General features: G+C 60.5%; 1 protein-coding gene across 1 annotated transcript in view; it reads right to left on the bottom strand.

Annotated features, from left to right (window-relative positions):
* Positions 1-282: 282 nt before the first annotated feature.
* PIK3R5 (phosphoinositide-3-kinase regulatory subunit 5) overlaps positions 283-17069 on the bottom strand; it is a 36627-nt gene continuing 19840 nt past the window's right edge. The window contains exons 3-19 of the mRNA XM_041470953.1: positions 14059-14159; positions 12805-12873; positions 12010-12148; positions 9726-9795; positions 8948-9122; positions 8271-8424; positions 7749-7832; positions 6456-7191; positions 6177-6369; positions 5605-5730; positions 5274-5399; positions 4446-4539; positions 3127-3203; positions 2503-2596; positions 1090-1172; positions 823-932; positions 283-429 (exon numbers count right to left, since the gene is read on the bottom strand). Coding sequence (XP_041326887.1) covers positions 288-429; positions 823-932; positions 1090-1172; positions 2503-2596; positions 3127-3203; positions 4446-4539; positions 5274-5399; positions 5605-5730; positions 6177-6369; positions 6456-7191; positions 7749-7832; positions 8271-8424; positions 8948-9122; positions 9726-9795; positions 12010-12148; positions 12805-12873; positions 14059-14159 — 2573 coding nt within the window. The 3' untranslated portion in view covers positions 283-287. The remainder of the gene's footprint in view (positions 430-822; positions 933-1089; positions 1173-2502; positions 2597-3126; positions 3204-4445; positions 4540-5273; positions 5400-5604; positions 5731-6176; positions 6370-6455; positions 7192-7748; positions 7833-8270; positions 8425-8947; positions 9123-9725; positions 9796-12009; positions 12149-12804; positions 12874-14058; positions 14160-17069) is intronic.

Here is a 17069-nt window from a genome sequence, read left to right as displayed (position 1 = left end):
ACCGTTTCCTGGCAGGGAATATCCCTGTCCTGGCCCTCCCCTCCCACCAGGTGTTAGCATCTGCTGAGCCCCAGGAGAGGAAGCACCTTCTGAGGAGCCCCCAGAGGCAGCAGAGCACAACGATCCCATTCCTGAGCAGGGGCTGGGCCTGGAGCAGGAGCAGCTCAGCCCCCACAGCAGCCACAGGGACTCTCCAGCTGCAGGAGACAAGCAGGGCTGGGTGTCCTCTTCCTTCTCCTGAGCCTGGACTGGTGTGGGACAGTCTGGTCTGGAGGGACGCAGCTCCTCTACGGCAGTGCCCCACTGAAGGTGGCAATGGGCAAACACAGCAGGGACTGGAACTCGGAGGGGTCCTGGGGAGCCACAGGGGATCCCCTCGGTGCCAGGGGGTCACAGTCCCTGGGCTTGTAGCACACGGAGATCTCACACCTGCAGGGCAACAGCAGGAAACCACCTCTGAGTGAGGCGGGGCCTGAGAACCCTCAGGGGCAGCAGGAAGGGGGCTGAGAACCCAGCGGGAATGGGAATGGGGCTTAGAACCCAGCAGGAATGGGAACAGGGCTGAGAACCCAGTGGGGCAGTGGGAATGGGGCTGAGAACCCAGCAGGAATGGGAACAGGGCTGAGAACCCAGCAGGAATGGGAACAGGGCTGAGAACCCAGCAGGAATGGGGTTGAGAACCCAGCAGGAATGGGGCTGAAAGCCCAGCAGGAACAGGGCTGAGGGATCTGAGCAGGAGCATCCACCCAAGCCGAGCTCAGAGCCTGGGGTTGGCTGGATGGGTCATGGCCCCATCCCAGCAGCTCTGGCTGCAGCTCCCACCTGGTCACACTCTGCAGGATCTTCTGCTCATCCTGGTCCAGGCACACGGCGAAGGAGGACTGGACCCCGATGATCTGCACCTTGTCCACTTTGATCTGGGACACGCTGATCTGCTGAGAGGAAAGGCTGGAGTGAGGGAGGGAGCTGCTGCCTGGGCTGGGCAGGGGAGCTGGGGGCAGCAGCAAAGGGATGTCCCAAGGAGCTGCTCCCTGCAGCCCTGCTCCCCTCCCACCTCCCCAAATGTAAAAGCTCCAGGGCTGCAGTTACCTGATTGAAGCTTTTCTTGGATTTGGAGTTCTGCCTCTTGACCACCTCTGTCATGGTTAGGTTGAGACATTCTGTCTTCGAGGCTGCAACAGAAGGAAGCTGCCATGGCCTGGGGCTCTGCTGGGAACCCTGCACTGCCCAGAGCATCCCAGAGCTGGAGCTCCAGCAGGATCTGCAGTCCCAGCTTTCCCCCCCCTCCTGCTGAATGTCCTCTGCAACTCCAGCTGCTTTCCAGACACAGCGGGAGAGAACATTTAACCACCCTGGGCTGCAAACAGGAGAAAATCCACTGCCCATCGCTGTGAGGAAAGTCTCCCCCCGTGGCCTCTCCTGAGCCCACCCGGAGACGCCTCCAGTGCCTGGAATTACAGTGACATCCCGTGGCCAAACTGCGGAACGGGAAAACCTCCGGGGCCGGGGGATCGGGCTCCTCTCGGAAGGACGGAGAGGTTCTCCGCAGGGAGCAGCTGAGGGCACCCTGATGCAAGCCCTGAACTAGAGCAGGAACATCCAACGCAGCGCTCAGAGGGGATGAGAAACCCATTCCTGGCGCTTTTCTCCCAGGACTGGCTGCATGGATGGGGAGGGACAGTGGGGAGCTCCACGGAGCATGAGGGATGTCTCCTGTTTGGCACAACATCCACTCCCCTGAGTGTCCTGCTGACAAACACCTGCCAGGCACCAGGCACACGAGGAAAAAGGACCTAAACCCCCTCAGCTGTCTCAGAACTGGACGTGTCTGATGGCCACACCAGCAGCTCTTAAACAAGAGCCAACCAAAAGCAGCACAGACCCAGAGCCTTGGAGCCTTTCAAAGGCTCAGAGCTTGGTTAGTAGGAAACCTGATGAGAACAAAGGCTCCTGAGGCCAAGCGGACCCAGAACCTTGGAGCCTTTCAAGGCTCAGAACTTGATTAGTTGGAAACCTGATGAGAACAAAGGCTCCTGAGGCCAAGCCAGGTGGCTGGGAGCTGTGTCTGAGCTGCAGGAAGGGAACCAGGCTGCAGCAGCAGCTCAGGAGGGCGTGCTGAGGGAAGGCTGCTGTGGATGCAGGACGAGCGCCTGGCCCTGCTTCACCTGCAGAGTTCTACCTGCTGCTCCTCCTTGCTAAGTGTTGCTGTGGAGAGCATCACTCTCCAGTGACCATCCTGTGCTTGAGCCATCCCAGCCCCATCCCTAGTGGATGTTTGTCCAGCTGGAAGCCTTGGGACAGTGGGACATTACATGTCCTTTGTCCCTGAGGTGGTGCTGAGGATTGGCACACCCCCAAGGCCTACAGCACAGCTGAGGGAACACCAGGGACTGCCTCGTGTCTCCTGCACTCTCACCTGCCTCACTCCCCAGCCAGGAGATCCACACGGTTCCCTGGCTCCCCCAGCGCCCCCACCCCCCTGGCACAGCCCCCTGGACCCACCGAGCTCCTCGTGCCTCCTGCAGGCCTTGCTGAGGTTGACAGACGTGCAGACCTTCTCCACGTCGTTCCAGTGACTCCTGCCACTGGCAGCAGTCTGCAGGGAGCAGCCAGAGCCCAGCGGAGAGAAGCACACAACTGTTCAGCTTGGAAAAGCTTCCAGGTCACATCCAGCCCTAAATCTAACCCTGCCAAGTCCTCAAGAACCAACCCCACATCTTTTAAGCATCCCCAGGGATGGTGACTCCACCACTGCCCTGCACAGCTGTGCCAGGGCTGGAAGGTCCTTTCAGTGAAGAAATATTAGAGAATATCCAATCTAAACTCCCCGTGGTGCAGCTCGAGGCCGTTCACTCTCCTCCTGTCCCTGTTCCCTGGGAGCAGAGCCTGACACCCCCCCTGGCTGTCCCCTCCTGGCAGGAGTTGTGCAGAGCCACAAGGTCCCCCCTGAGCCTCCTTTTCTCCAGGCTGAGCCCCTTCCCAGCTCCCTCAGCCTCTCCTGGGGCTCCAGCCCCTTCCCAGCTCTGTTCCCTTCCCTGGACATGCTCCAGCCCCTCCATGTCCTTGCCATGAGAGTCCCAGAGCTGTCCCCAGCTCTGGAGATGCCCCAGCAGTGCCAGCACAGACCTTGCTGTATGCAATCTGTAGTGTCAGTGGGATTGCTTCCCTGTCTCCATCTATTCCCAGCCTTTTGCTGCCTGGACCTGCAGGAAACAAGAGAAAAAAAAAAATCACACGAGGGCTTTTCATCGCCAGCCTTCCCTGGCTGCTGGTACAGCAGCACTCCCAGGACTGCAGAAAGGGGAAAAGGCCTTGCTGAGCACAGCTGTGGGGCAAAAAGGGCAGAAAGCAGAGAATCCAGAGAGGAATCACAACACAAAACCACTCTGCAGAACTGAAAGTGGCCCTGGCTGAGCCGGCGCAGGGGGGTCAGAGCTCAGGGAGAACACACAGCCAGCTCCTGTTTGCTCAGGCAGATTTCTGCCCCTTACATTAGCTGAAACACTGGCCCTGACACTTTCTAACTGCTCTTTGCCCCCCTGGATGATTTTTTGCAGCTGTGAAGCAGTGCCAGACAAGCCAAGGGGAAACATGGGGTCCAGCACTGGCTGTTCTGGGGGAAGAGCTCTCTGCCCAAGGCTGGTTTTGGGGAGCAGGGGGGGCACACTGCATAAGGGAAATTCTATGGGCTCTGCTTTCCAGGACGAGCAGAGCTCACACCAAGGCAGCTGGTTAAAGCCGTGGGGGAATTCTGTGGGCTCTGCTTTGGAGATAAAACCAAAGCCACTGGTTAAAGCCATGAGGAGCGCGCTCAGGGGTAGGGCTGGGGGCTGGCTGTGAGCTGTGTGTGTGAGCTGCACTCCAGCACAGCAGCCGGGCTGGGTGCCCGAGGAACTGCAGCCAGATGTCCCTGCCGCTGCTTCTGCTCTCTTAACACCACTAACGTTACAAATTCATAACATAAAGGCACAAAAAATGACACCCGGAAGGCTCCAAGCACACACACAAACCTGGCTTTGACCAGTAAAACAAGGAGATGAAAAGAGGGATTTTATCAATGACACCTCTGGACAAAGCACAGAGAGCAAGCAGTAACAAGGAAAGATAAAGAGCTGCATTTGGCAGGTGCTGATGGGAGCAAGGAAACGTGCTTGGAGGTGTTTTACTGTAAATCCATTCTCGAGTTCAGAGCAGCACAAACAATCAGGCCTTGCCATGGTTCCACTCCCGGAGGAAATACAAAAGTGGGATGTTTCTCTCCCAAAGCATGAAGAGCTGTCTGGATCCTTGCTCAGAGATCTCCTGCAGCCCAGGCTCCCCAGCCCCTCCTTCCCTTCCCTTCCCTTCCCTTCCCTTCCCTTCCCTTCCCTTCCCTTCCCTTCCCTTCCCTTCCCTTCCCTTCCCAGACCCCCAGGGTGGGTGGGGGTGCAGGAGCAGCCACACACCTGAGGCCTTGATGGCCCTCGTGGCTGCTGAGTGCCCCAGCTCCAGGGAGTGGATGAAGACCTCGGTCCTCTTCTCCCCCCCGATGAAGGTGAGCTGCCAGGGGGACAAGAGGGGACACGTGGGGGTGAGGGGACCCAGCCTGGCCAGGCAGCCTCCACCCCTCTCAGTCCTTGGGAAATGGGCCACTTGGGGAAAATCCTTCCGTGTTCTCAAAGCACCTTTCAGCAGCCTGGGGTGGTGCCTGCCTTTAGCTGCACTTCAGACTGAGCAGATCCCCAAACCAACCCAAACCCCTCCTTTTCACTCAGAACTCCACTGGGAAAGACCCCCAATGAGCCAACAGCAGGGTCTGGGAACTGCTTTGGGAGCACAAATCCCGTGTGGCTCTGCTCACCAAGCCCTGTTTGGTCCCCAGGCATAGCCCCAAAGCAGGGGCTGCAGCCCCAAATTCAGCCTTCCCCACCACGCCCGCCCCAGGCACAGCGGGGTGTGGAAAAGTCGCCTCCGGGAGGGGTTTGCTTTGGGAAGCAGAGCTCTGGAGAGATTCCAGCAATGTGGAAAAGCTGGCAGCACTGCCAGGCACTGCTTTGTGCGTGAGGAAACGCACTGGGGTGGAAAACTGCTCGTGGGACTTGGTGGTCAGGGCAGGAGCTGCTCTCAGTCCCGGGCCAGGAGCATCAGCCAGGGCACCACGGCCACCCAGGGGAGCAGAGGGGACCCGAGCTCTGCCTCAGCAGCACAGGGTGGCTGTGCCACACCCCGGGGCTTCACAGGCAGCTCCTGGCTGGTGCCACAGGCAGAGGCACCCCTGCTTTCCCTCTGCCCACCTCGGTCTGGTAGAGCTGCAGCAGCACAGGGCGCGTGGCGAAGCGGCAGTAGTAGAGGATCATGTCTGCCAGGATGGGCAGCTGCTCCTGGGCGTCCTCCTGGGGCTCAGCCTCGGGCTTGGCACACTGGGGAGGCAGAATGGCTCAGAAAGGTGATGGGGTAGGTGGCACCTCCAGCCACACCTGCCCACCCACCCGCTGGGGACAAGACCCTCCTGCTGACCACCGGGAGCCCCTCCTCCATCCCGTGTCCATGTGGCACAGCAGAAGGGTCTCCAGGCAGCTCCCTGGGGAAGGGGCACGCCCTGCCCTGCCCGTGGCACACACGCACCTGGCACAGGACGCCCATGGGCAGGTTCATCAGCCCCAGGACGTTGCGCTCGTACCAGGGGTCCAGCAGGCCGAGGTAGTGGGAGATGTCGTTGGTGCTGCTCTCTGTCCCCGCCAGGGAGGGCTCCTGAGACCGTGTCACAGACATATTTTATGAAAAATCCTTTTGCCAGGGTCTTTTCTTCTGAGAAGCTGGGAAGCTTCAGCTTCTCCATGTTTTGCTGCTTTGGAATGTGATTTGGAACATTGTTTACCCAGCATGTGACATTGTTTTTACTCGATGACCAATGACAGCCACCTGTGTCAAGGCTGTGAGCAGTCACAAGATTTTGTTATCATTCCTTTTCTTTCCTTTCTAGCCTCTGATGGATCCTCTCCTCTCTATTCTTTTTTAATATAGTTTTAGCATAGCATTTTAATATAGTACAATATCATAATATAATAAATCAGCCTTCTGAAACACGGAGTCAAGATTCTCATCTCTTTCCTCATCCTGGGACCCTCGAACACAACCACAAGACCGGACATGGGGGTCACCCCGAGGGCCCCACAGCCTGCCCCACCTTCTGGGACACCGTGGGAGGACACACCCACCTGTGCCCGGGGCGGGGGGTCCCCCGGGGGGGGATGATGATGATGATGATGATGATGATGATGATGAAGCATCTGCGGGGTCGATGGAGCCACGCAGCTCCTCTTGACGGGCACGTAGAAGAACTGCAGCCTGAAGTAGCGTGTCAGGGAGGGGCAGGAGCTCTCCTGGAGCCTGGGCAGGGGCAGAGGCGGCTGAGCGGAGGGCCGGGCAGGGCGGGCACCGGGCCCCGCTCACCTGCGGGCTCACCCGCGGCTCACCTGAGGCGGCTGTAGGCGCGGGCCACCTTGCCCGAGATGCGGTCGGAGCCGAACACCACCACGCGCAGCGTGCCCGCCTTGGCCTCCTCGTCGCAGCTGAGGAAGGGGCGGCGGGGCAGCCCCAGGGCCCCGGGGGCGAGCGGGGCCGGCCCGCGCTGGCCCGGGCCGTGCTGCGGCAGCGAGAGCGCGCGGCGGGAGCGCGCGGGGACGCGCGGCTGCGCCGGGGACGCGCACAGGCTCTCGGCGCGCCGCAGCGGCAGCGAGCACGGCCCCGGGCAGTCCCGGCGCTGCACCAGCTGCTGGCTCTTGCTCTTGAGCAGCTTGTAGAGCCGGTTGGTCAGCGACTGGCGCTGCTTGGGCAGCTCCGGCCGGCCCGCCGTGTCCAGGGAGCTCTCGTCGCTGTCCTCGGCGTAGCCGCTGTCCATGCAGTCCTTCAGGCTGGACACGAAGGACTTCAGGGACTTCCTGGAGACCACGGTCAGCTCCGAGATGGACTCCTTGGAGGAGGCGAAGAGGGACACCCGCGAGGGCTTGGAGCCCTCCTCGGCCAGCACGGAGTACACGGCGTCACCGGGGATGGCGCAGAGCGGGGCCAGCAGCGAGTCCTGCTCCGGGGAGCCGCCGTCCGTCTCCACATCCTCCTCCTCCTCCTCTTCCTCCTCGTCCTCCTCCTCGTTCTCCGAGGCCAGGGGCTCAGCAATGCTGCACTCCTTGCTGAGGACATCGTTGAGGATGTCTGAAAGCAGCCAGAGGGACGAGGTGTCTGCCACGGGCTCCAGCAGAGCCGCTGCAAACCTGGTGACCCCAGACACTGCTGCCACTCCTGATGGCCAAAGCTCTCCCCCATCCTGGTGTCAAGCAAGGAGCTGGAAACCTCCTCCCCAATGGTTTTTCATTTCCACATAAGGCTCGGATGGAATGCAAAGAAAACTGTGTTTCTCTCCTTGAGGTTCTGGCTGGGTTCTCAAGAGGCAAACTCCAGCTGGGTTTTTGCTTCCTTCCCACCCAGCTCTCCCCACATCCCCACGTCTGATCCAGGTTTAACTGGAGCAAAGCCAAGCCTTTGGCTGATCACACCCCACCTGACCCACCCTGGCTCCCAGTCAGAGCTGGCCTTCGCTGCAGGGCCTGGCCCAGAGCTGGGGCCAGCAGGGAAGAGCACGGAGCCTTCCCAGGAACACACAAGGGCCTTCCAGGAATGGGGAAGCACCAGCTCAGCACAAGGGGAACCTTCTACTTCTCCAAAGCTGCTCCGGGGCCCAGCTGAGAGCTCAGCCCAGGCCCCTGACTCACCGAAGTTGTCCTGGTCCCAGCTGTAGGTGTAGCAGCGGGCGGGGGGGATGGGGAAGGGGTGCAGCTTGCGGGGCTGGGCCTCGCCTGCGGAGAGAGGAGCGACAGCAGCTGCTTTGCAGGGTCCCCCAGGGCCAGCTCTCCTGGCCTGGGAGGTGCCACCCACCCCCTGCGTGTTTTGGCCAGCCCAGGGCACGCTGAGCCCCGGCGCTGCTGTCCTCAGCTCCAGGACAAGGGGACACTTCACAGCGCCACAGCCACCAGGTGTCACAGCTAGCACCGGTTTCTGATTTAGTGCTTTCATCTCACCCCTCAGTTGTTCAGAGGCTGGACAGCTCATTTGGTTGCTGTTTAAATGAAACCATTTGTGGCTCAGGTGTGGTTATTAAACAGGACCTGGGTTGCTGCTTTTTTATTGCAGTCGTTGCACTCGGCTGAGACTGCAAAGCCACTCCCCGCTGCTGCTGCAGGGGCTGAACCGGCAGAAAGCCCCGGGGAAGAGAGGGAGGGGTGCGGGATGCTCACCTGTGATGGCAGGGAAGGAGGCGGCCCCGGCGATGTCGCGCAGCACGGCCTGGAGCCGCTCCCGGGCCAGCGCGGGGTCGGGGCTGGCGGCCGCCGCCTCCTGAGCATCGGCAGCGCTGGCGTAGAGCTCCGAGAGCTCCTCCAGGGGCTTGGACTGCGGAGCAGAGCCGGAGACACGTTCAGGGGGTCCCTCCACTCAGCAGCGTCACTAACGGGGGGCTCTCCCCCCTCCACTGCCCCGCCCCCCTCAAGTCCCCCCAAACTTTTCTAATGGAAATAAAAACGACTTTGAAAACTCCCCAGGGGTTTTCTTCATGACTTCGTTTTGCCTCTCCCTCAAGTGTTTCTCTGGTCAAACACTTTTGCTGATTTTCAAATCTGGGGGTCCTTCCTCTCTCTACTTTGGCATGGGAAAGGAGTGGCAGGGTAAAAGGGCAGAGAGCCCTCGGCACACACGTCACAAACCCTTCAGACCTCACGTCTAACCTGAGAAGGGGAAAACGTGCATTTTTCCTCCAAGAAGCATTACCCAAACTCTTTGCCAAGCCAGTGGTGCTTTGGGTAGGAAATGCAGCAGAGCCTGCAGGGAGCTGCTCCCGCGACAGCCCAGGGTGGGCACTGCCCCTGCCCACCTTGAGCAGCTGGTGCAGCCCTGGGTGGGCACTGCCCCTGCCCACCTTGAGCAGCTGGTGCAGCCCGGCCAGGTCGCAGCGGGTGCCAAAGGTGGCCTGGTAGAGGTGCTCGAGGAGCAGCAGCAGCGTGGAGTGCTGGGGGGGCTCGCTGGCGCTCAGCCTGCGGGCGATGGACAGGAACTCGCTGGGCACCTCCGAGCGGTTCAGCAGCAGCACCGTCCTGGGGACAGGGACAGCGCTCAGCCCGGCCCGGCCCAGCTCAGCCTGGCCCAGCCCAGCCCAGCCCATCCCCAGCTCAGTGCCAGCCCAGCCCTAGCCAGCCCAGCCCAGGCACCACTGGGCCCCACGGGACACGAGGGAGCCCGAACATCTCCCTCCTGAAGGTGCAGCTCTGAGGAGAAGCTCTAAGGACGGCCCAGGTCCGTCCCCAGCCTCATTTCCCTCTTTGCAAATGAGGACGGCAGGGAAAGGCTCAGCCCTGAATAAGGTGCAGAGTCTGCCTGCTCAGAGCTGCCCGGGGGCTGGGACAGGACTCCCTTCTGGCTCCCTTTGGGGCGGTGGCTCCCAAAATCACGGATCCCAGCTGTTCTCCAACATGTGCGGCTCCCGGGGGAGGAGATTTTGCCCTCCCCACGTCTGCAGCCCTGCAGGGTCACTGGCAGGGAGCACACAGACCCTGTCCCAGGCTCTGGAAATGCCCCAGGTGCTCTCCTCACCCCTCCCACAGCTCAGCCCAGTTTCCCAGCCCCTGGGAGATGCTGCAGCAGTGCCAGCCTGAGGGGATGCCACCGGGAGCCCCAGCAGTGCCCACGGCCACACTTACACCGTGGAGCTCTGGTAGTTCTTCACAGGCAGCCCCTGCTCGGTCCTCACCAGCCTCTGGAAGGTGATCCCTGGGAGAGAGCAGAGCAATGAGGCACAGAACCTCTGCCCCCAGGGCTCTCCTGAGCCGGCAGAGCCCGTGCCTGGAGCAGAAACAGCAGCACCAGAGTCCTCATGGGGACAAGGCACAGCCACTGCCTGAGGCCAGTCCAGGAGCAGGGAACCCAGGGTGTGAAGGGTAAAACCCAGAGCGATGGGAGATCACCCACAGGAGGGGGCAGGAGACCTGGAGAGCTGCTCCAGCCCCAGCTGCTGCTGCCCTCTTGTTCCTGTGGGACAGGAGCTCCAGGATGACCTTTGCCACCTGCTCCTGCCTGCTGCAGCCCCAGCTGCTGCTGCCCCCTGCTCCTGCGGGACAGGAGCTCCAGAATGACCTTTGCCAGCTGCTCCCGCCTGCTCCAGCCCCAGCTCCTGCTGCCCTCTTGTTCCTGCGGGACAGGAGCTCCAGGATGACCTTTGCCACCTGCTCCCGCCTGCTCCAGCCCCCAGGCCCTGGCTGTCACCCAGGGCCAGCAGGTCACTGCCACCTCCCCTCCTGCAGGGACAGAGCCCAGACTGAGGCAGGAGCGAGGCTGCTGTGGGCAGCCACAGCCTGGGTGCCCCCTGGGACTGTCCCCAGGACAGCGGGTGACATCAGCAGAGCCCTGTCACCCCATCAGCAGGACAGGAAACCCTTATGGACCAGCAGAATCCAGCCGTTGTCCCTGCAGGGAGCCACATCCCCCAGCCCAGCAGCCACGGGGACCCATGGGGGGACACCCAGGACCCACGGGGTCCCGCTGACCCCCTCAGGTCACACAGCACCGACCCTCCTGCAGAGGCATCAGCCCCAGGGCGCAGATCAAAGCTGTTGTGCTCCTGGCAAATATTGACAGCGGCTCATTCTCTGTTAATCTTTGCCCTCATCGCAATAAAAGGCTTTGGCCTTGGTCCCCCAGCAGGTCAGGGGGATGTGGAGTAAGCCTGGCACAGCTTGGAAGAGGGACAGACCCTCACTGAGGTGTGCAAAGCACAGCCCTGGCCAGGGCATGGCAGGAAACCACCAGGAGGGAGCTGGGGAGCCCCACGAGTGTCCCCATGTCCCTGCAGCTCTGAGAGGAGGCTGGACACAGCCAGACCTGCCTGGTGGCCATCGCCAGTGGTGCTGGGGTAAAGCAGCCAGTCCAGAGCTCAGGTTGGGATTTTTCCATCCTTTTGATCCTTTGAAAGCATCTTTCACCCCATCCCCAAGTTCCCATCTCACAGGAACTGCTGCCCTGACAGAGATCCTGCACTTCCCATCCCCCAGAGCACCTTCCCAGCCTGAGGGGGTGGGGAACACCCCCAGCCACAGGCACATCCCCCCCCAGACCTCCCAAACCCTGCCCAGGATTAAACACAGCCTGCAATGTGCTCTGTGTGATAACAGCTCTTCAAAAGCCCCCAAAAGGCAGCGAGATCAGGCAAAAAGGCTTTGAGCAATAATTGGAAGAGCTGCTCCACTGGGAACCACAGGACATCCACAAGGAGCCCTTAATTAAGAGGAGCACTGGTGCTGGCCATGCCTGTGCCCAGAGCTGGTCACAAGGGGTGTCTGGGCAGGAAAGAACAATCCAGGGAGTGCCTCAGCCCTGTGGAAATCTCCATGGAAGAGCAGGCTCGGAGGCTCCAGCCACCCCGATGCCCATGGATGGCCCCACTGCTGTCCCCCCAGTGTCCCTCACACAAAGGGCAGCCTGGGGGAGCAGCCAGCACGTGCTCTGTGGGAAAAAGACCCTCCGGACTGAAAGCCAGCCAGGAAATCGTCAGCCATGTGGCTAATTGCCTCTGATGCACGGCTGGGGGAGCCTGGCATGCTCCTGGCACACAGGGGACCCACAGAACCACCAGGCTGCCCTGCTGCTGCAGAGGAACCCGCTCCCACCTTGTGCTGGACCACCAGGGAATGCCATCCTCGGGGGGAGCAGGGTCCTGACCCCTGGGACAGCTGACCCCTGGGATGGACACTGCACTCCCAGGCTCGGGAAGTGAGGGGGGGCTGAGACAGGGGCAGTAGGGGCACAGACCCCAGGGCAGGGCTGGCTCTGGTGTCAGGGCAGGGCTGGGTTTGGTGCTGGGTTTGGAGCTGCCAGGGCAGCGTTTGGTGCTGGGTTTGGAGCTGCCAGGGCAGCGTTTGGTGCCGGGTTTGGAGCTGCCAGGGCCAGGTTTGGTGCTGTCAGAGCCCGGTTCGGTGCCGGGGCACTCACCTGGCGCCTTGAGCTCGTTGCTGATGAAGGTGAGCAGCTCCCGGAAGGTGTTGCAGTAGGGCACGGGCCACGTCAGGAAGCTGTGGTAGACACTGGCAGCTCTCAGCAGCAGCTCAGAGCCGGGGGGGAGGTGAGGAGCCTGCGGGGACAGGGACAGAGGGGAGGGGAGCAGAGACCCCGAGGGCTGGTGAGAACTCCAGGCTGTGGGCTGGCAGCGGCAGGGGGGAAGCAAAGCTGAGTCCCCCTGTGCCACCCCATCTCCTCCCAAGGCAGGGCCACGGGATCCCCCGGGCACAGCTCCAAGGAGCTCCTTCCCAACCTCCCCAAGCAGGGTTCACGTGCCCAAGCCTAAATATAAATTCCTTTTTAAGCCCCACAAGGCGCACAGATGAATTCCACGCAGCCTGCTTGTGCAGAACCTGGCAGCAATGACTTCCTTGGGATAATGATGCATTGTGCTGGGAATAATAATAATAAAAAAAGTATTTCCTGGGAAGGCTCTGCTCCTTTTCATTCACGCTGCCCGTGTATTTTGCCCAGCTATAAAGAGTAAAGAAAAGAATTCCCCTTTATTGTCCATCTCCCTTTCTGATTAGCCCAGGCTTAAAAAAATAGCTTCAAACCCCTGAAGCTCATTTCTTTGTCTCTCATCTTGTGCAATGGTTGCTCGATCCTGATCCCTCTGGATTCATACAGAATCTTTCTTTTTGGGAGGAACTGATGAGAGCAGCAGGGAAGTTCCAGCCCAAGCCACCTTGATTTTGGAGCTGGGACCGGTGCAGCCCCAGCACTTACATAGAGCACCGCCGAGTAGAAGAGCAGGGCCAGGGGCGTCACCAGGTCATAGTCACACCTCTCCTGCACCTGTGGGAACAGCCCGAGGGCACAGGGATGAGCTGCTGGCCGGGAGCACCGCCCAAAATATCCCTGGAGGTGCCGGGAGACCCCGGCCCCACCATCCCAGGAGATTCCCCCCATCCCTGTGGGAAAACCTCCCCCAAAGCCCCAGAAACCAGAGCGGGACAGGCAGAACCTCCTGCTCTGTCTTCTCCCAGGTCTGGCCAGGCCCCCAACACTTTGGGGCTCCTGATGCCTGAAATCCCATGGAAGTGGCTCTGAGCAGGCAGCCCAGCCACTGCAGGCAGCCGGGGGAGCTGGGCAGGACGGGGGAATCCGGGGGGTGTGATATCCCAGGGGTGTGATATCCCGGGGGGGTGGAATCCCGGGGTGAGGTGGAATCCCAGCTTTACTCCGGGGAACAGCCAGCAGAACTCTCTCCCTGAGGGCTCAAGGAGTCGCTCGCACAGCCCACAGTGCAATAAAGCCTCGCCTAAACCCTCCTGCACCAGGCCACTCTGCAGCCAGAGCAGTTCCAGCCACCAACAGAACAGAACCATGACTGACCTGGACTGCTCTCAGCCCCACAGCCTCCTGCCCTCACAAGGGAAGAGGTTTTACCCCTCACAGGAATCCCAGCGCGGGGGATTTAGGGAACACCCCCCGTTTCCTGCCACATCAAGGGGCTCCTCCCAGGATGACCCTGCCTGAGCAGGGATGCCTCGAGCTGCCCTGGCACACGACGGGGCAGGCAGGTCCATGCCATTGTCCCCTGGCTGTGACCCCGCTGGCACCGGGCAGTGCAGGGCAGATCCTGCCCATGGTCCCGTGTCCCGCAGGACACTCGGCACAGCCACAGCGAGGGCTCCACCAGGAACAGCAGGAAATGTTCCAATTGCTCTGCCTTGGACACTGCCAGGGAAGGGCTGGGGAAGGCTGGAGGAGCTGCAGAGCACCAAGCAGGGCTTTGGGGATCACAGCACATCCCTGGGGACCTGCAGGGCTGCCCCAACAACGGGGATGGGCTCTTCCTCGTGGGACACAGCACCGGTGCCACCAGAGCTCTGGACCTGCTGACCCAGCCCCACCCAGCCCCCAGCAGTATCCAGTGACCCCAAACCCCCCAGCCAGCTTTGCCAAAGCCCATCCTGAGCGAGGCACGGAGCTGCCGATGCCTCGGAGCCCGCGGCTCCCCTGCCAGCCCCCACTCACCTCCTTGGTCTTGCCCAGGATCTTCTCCACCAGGATGAGGTAGTTCCCAGCGTCGCGGCTCACCAGCTCCTGCAGGCTCCAGCAGTTCAGGCACAGCCCGGCTGAGGGGACAGGGGCACCACGGTCACTCCTGGCCCCGCGGTCACTCCTGGCCTCATAGTCACTCCCAGAGCCATGGTCACTCATGGCCCCACGGTCACTCTCAGAGCCATGGTCACTCATAGCCCTGTGGTCACTCATGGCCCCACGGTCACTCTCAGAGCTATGGTCACTCTCAGAGCCCCATGGTCACTCCCGGCCTCAGCCAGTAACACAGGCAGCCCAGGGCACACCCTGTCCCCAGCTGGGGCTGGGGCAAAGGCAGGACTAAGCTGGGGCAAAGGCAGGACTAAGCTGGGCTTATCCCAGCACTGCACAGAGCGTGACTGGACTAAACCCAGCACGACAGTGAGCCAAAGAAAACCCTCCTGGTGGGAGGGCAAAGCCTCTGCAGAGCCCAGGGAAATTCTCCCTGGGGCAGAAGAACCCCAAAAGCCCCTGAGCAGCAGCAGTGGCTGGGCAGGGGCTGCTCAGGGAGCCTGGGCTGGGCTTTGGTCGCCGGCAGCACCAGAGGTGCCAGCAGCGGGCACGGCACACGGCAGCACCGTGGGCGGCCTCGGAAGGATAAGGCTTTGCCATTGCTTTTCTGAGAAGTGCCCCAAGATGCCCTCTTCCTCCTCCGCCTCCCAGATCTGCTCCTTCCTGGCCTCGGAGGTGGCATTTCCCCTCAGAGTGGGCAACTGGCACTCGGAAATCAAGAAGCACTGAAGCAGGAACCCCCCGAGCTGCCCTCGCCCACGGCCCCTGGTGGCGTCAGAAGTGACACCCACGGGGTGATGGAAAGCAGAAGACTCCGTTTCCTCCTCCCCAGAGGTGCTGCCATCTCCTCGCCAGAGGGAGGTGGTTTCTCCTGGGGACTGCCCCAAGGAAGGGCCAGCTCGGGGCAGCTGGGTCAGAAGGTGCCCAAGGACAGGCACGGCCCAAGCTGGCAGCCACAGCCCCCTTGGGGAGGGCAGCAAGCCAACCTGCAGCTGCTGAGGCACGGGAGGTGGACGTGGATGTGGCACAGGGCACCTCCTGGCACTGCCACCCAGCGTGGGCAGAGACTTCCACAGGAAAACCCAGCACGAGCCAGGAGGAGTCAGCTCAAAGGGTGAAATCTGCCAGGTCCCCAGCCCCACCAGAGCCAAGCCCAGGGCTCTGCTTCACCAAAAACTCCTTTTTTTTCTTTTTTTTTTTTTTTTCCTGCTCACCAGCAAGCAATAAGACATTTTTCTTGCTCTTCACACTCTAATTTGGCCACGGTCTCTCTCCTTTTGCAGCACAAAGCAAGGGCTGCCCTGAAGAGGTTCGTCCACAAGGAAAAGTTTTTCCTCCCAAGCACTTTTCTAACGGGGATTTTTATGAGTCACAGACAATTCATTTTGATTTGGTTTCTGCAATAAGTTCTGCAGAAAGATCTCCTGTTTACACTCGCCACAGGCTCATCCAGGCTGTAAATCTGGGATGGCCAAACCCTCACAACTCCTCTTGCTGACTTCACAGCCCTCAGCTCCTCATCCCTTACTCAGGGGGAGTAATGTGTTGGAAATGATTACTCACCCTCTCTGGAGCAGCCTTGTGTGAAAGTTAGCACAGAAAAATAAAGCTTTAGATGATTTCCAAAATTCAGCAAGGTCTCAGCCAAAAAGCTGTGATGTGGTGTGTGTTATTTTGGTGTATGGAAAGGGTAAAAAAAGAGGGGAAAGCAAAGGAACTGGGAAATAGAAGTGAAAAATGAGGAAGGTGAAGGCTCCAGCCCAGCCAAGAGCAAGATGAAAGGATTCACTGACTTGTGAGGATCAACCCTGCCACAAACAACAGCGTGGACAGGACAGCAATAATGAAACTGTCACTTGTAGCTTGGGGAAGGATGTGACAACATCTCTGCCATGGCTCTGAAGGGCAGCAGGGGACAGCTCTGCTTTCCCTGAACCCCTCCTGCCACCAGAGACCCGACCCTTCCCAGCCCTGCAAGCGGGGACGGGGACAGCAGGGACAAGGACAGCAGGGACAAGGAGGGGCAAGGACAAGGAGGGGCAGCCCCTCGGGAGGGCTCTGGGGGGTCCTGGGGGTCCCCAGCAGCAGCAGCGGGGCTGGGGCACAGCAAAGCCAGGGCACAGCAAAGCCAGGGCACGCTGCAGATCCCTGGCAGAGCAAGAATGATGAGAGGGAGATTTCTGAGGTGCAAAACACCCCAAATTCTCCCAGGAATGTCAGCTCCTGCCAAAGCCCAGCAGAGCCACAGGAAGGGGCCTGGGAGCAGGGGACATCACTGGGGTGGGACTCAGGGGGGCTCAGCACGGCTCCCCCAGCCCAGCCCCCAGCCCTGCCCTGCACACCCAATCTTTGCTAACGAGCTGCAGAAATGATGCCGCCGTGGTTTAAAGCCTCCCCAGGCAAGGAGCAGCGCTGAGGGCTGGGACTGGAGCTGTGAGTGACACAGGAACTGATTGATGGTAATTGCAGCCGAGGTGGGCTCTGGGCACGCAGTGACCTGCTCTGGCCACGCACTGTCACCGTGCCAAGCACGAGGCCGCGCTTCCAGGAACCGGGAATGTGGGTCACACTTCAGGGCCTGCTTCCCAGAGCAGGGGAAAGGAAAGGGCACGGGAATCCTGGGCAGAACTGCCCCAACCGAGCCCCCAGGTGGTGTTACAGCACGGCTCCAGTGGCTGTGAGGGAGGGCAGAGGGATTCCTCTGGGAGATGGCAGCAGGTAGGATCCTGTCTCATCTCTTTGTTGGTCTTGCAGGGGAAAAGAAAAGCAGAAAGGGTTGAAAGAACTGCACAGACAAGAAGGAATCAGAATCTGACAGAATCTTTCATCCGCAAGAGGGTTTGGCAGTGATTTAATCACAGCTCACAGACGCAGCTACGAGGCAGAAAGGTCAAAACAGCACTCAAATGATTTCTGCTCGTTGCTGCTCTGCC

The sequence above is a fragment of the Pyrgilauda ruficollis genome, unplaced genomic scaffold, assembly GCF_017590135.1.
Source record: "Pyrgilauda ruficollis isolate IOZ18807 unplaced genomic scaffold, ASM1759013v1 scaffold250, whole genome shotgun sequence".
Taxonomy (NCBI): domain Eukaryota; kingdom Metazoa; phylum Chordata; class Aves; order Passeriformes; family Passeridae; genus Pyrgilauda; species Pyrgilauda ruficollis.
The sequence above is the reverse complement of the archived record's forward strand: the minus strand, read 5'-3'. Positions and strand labels throughout refer to the sequence as shown.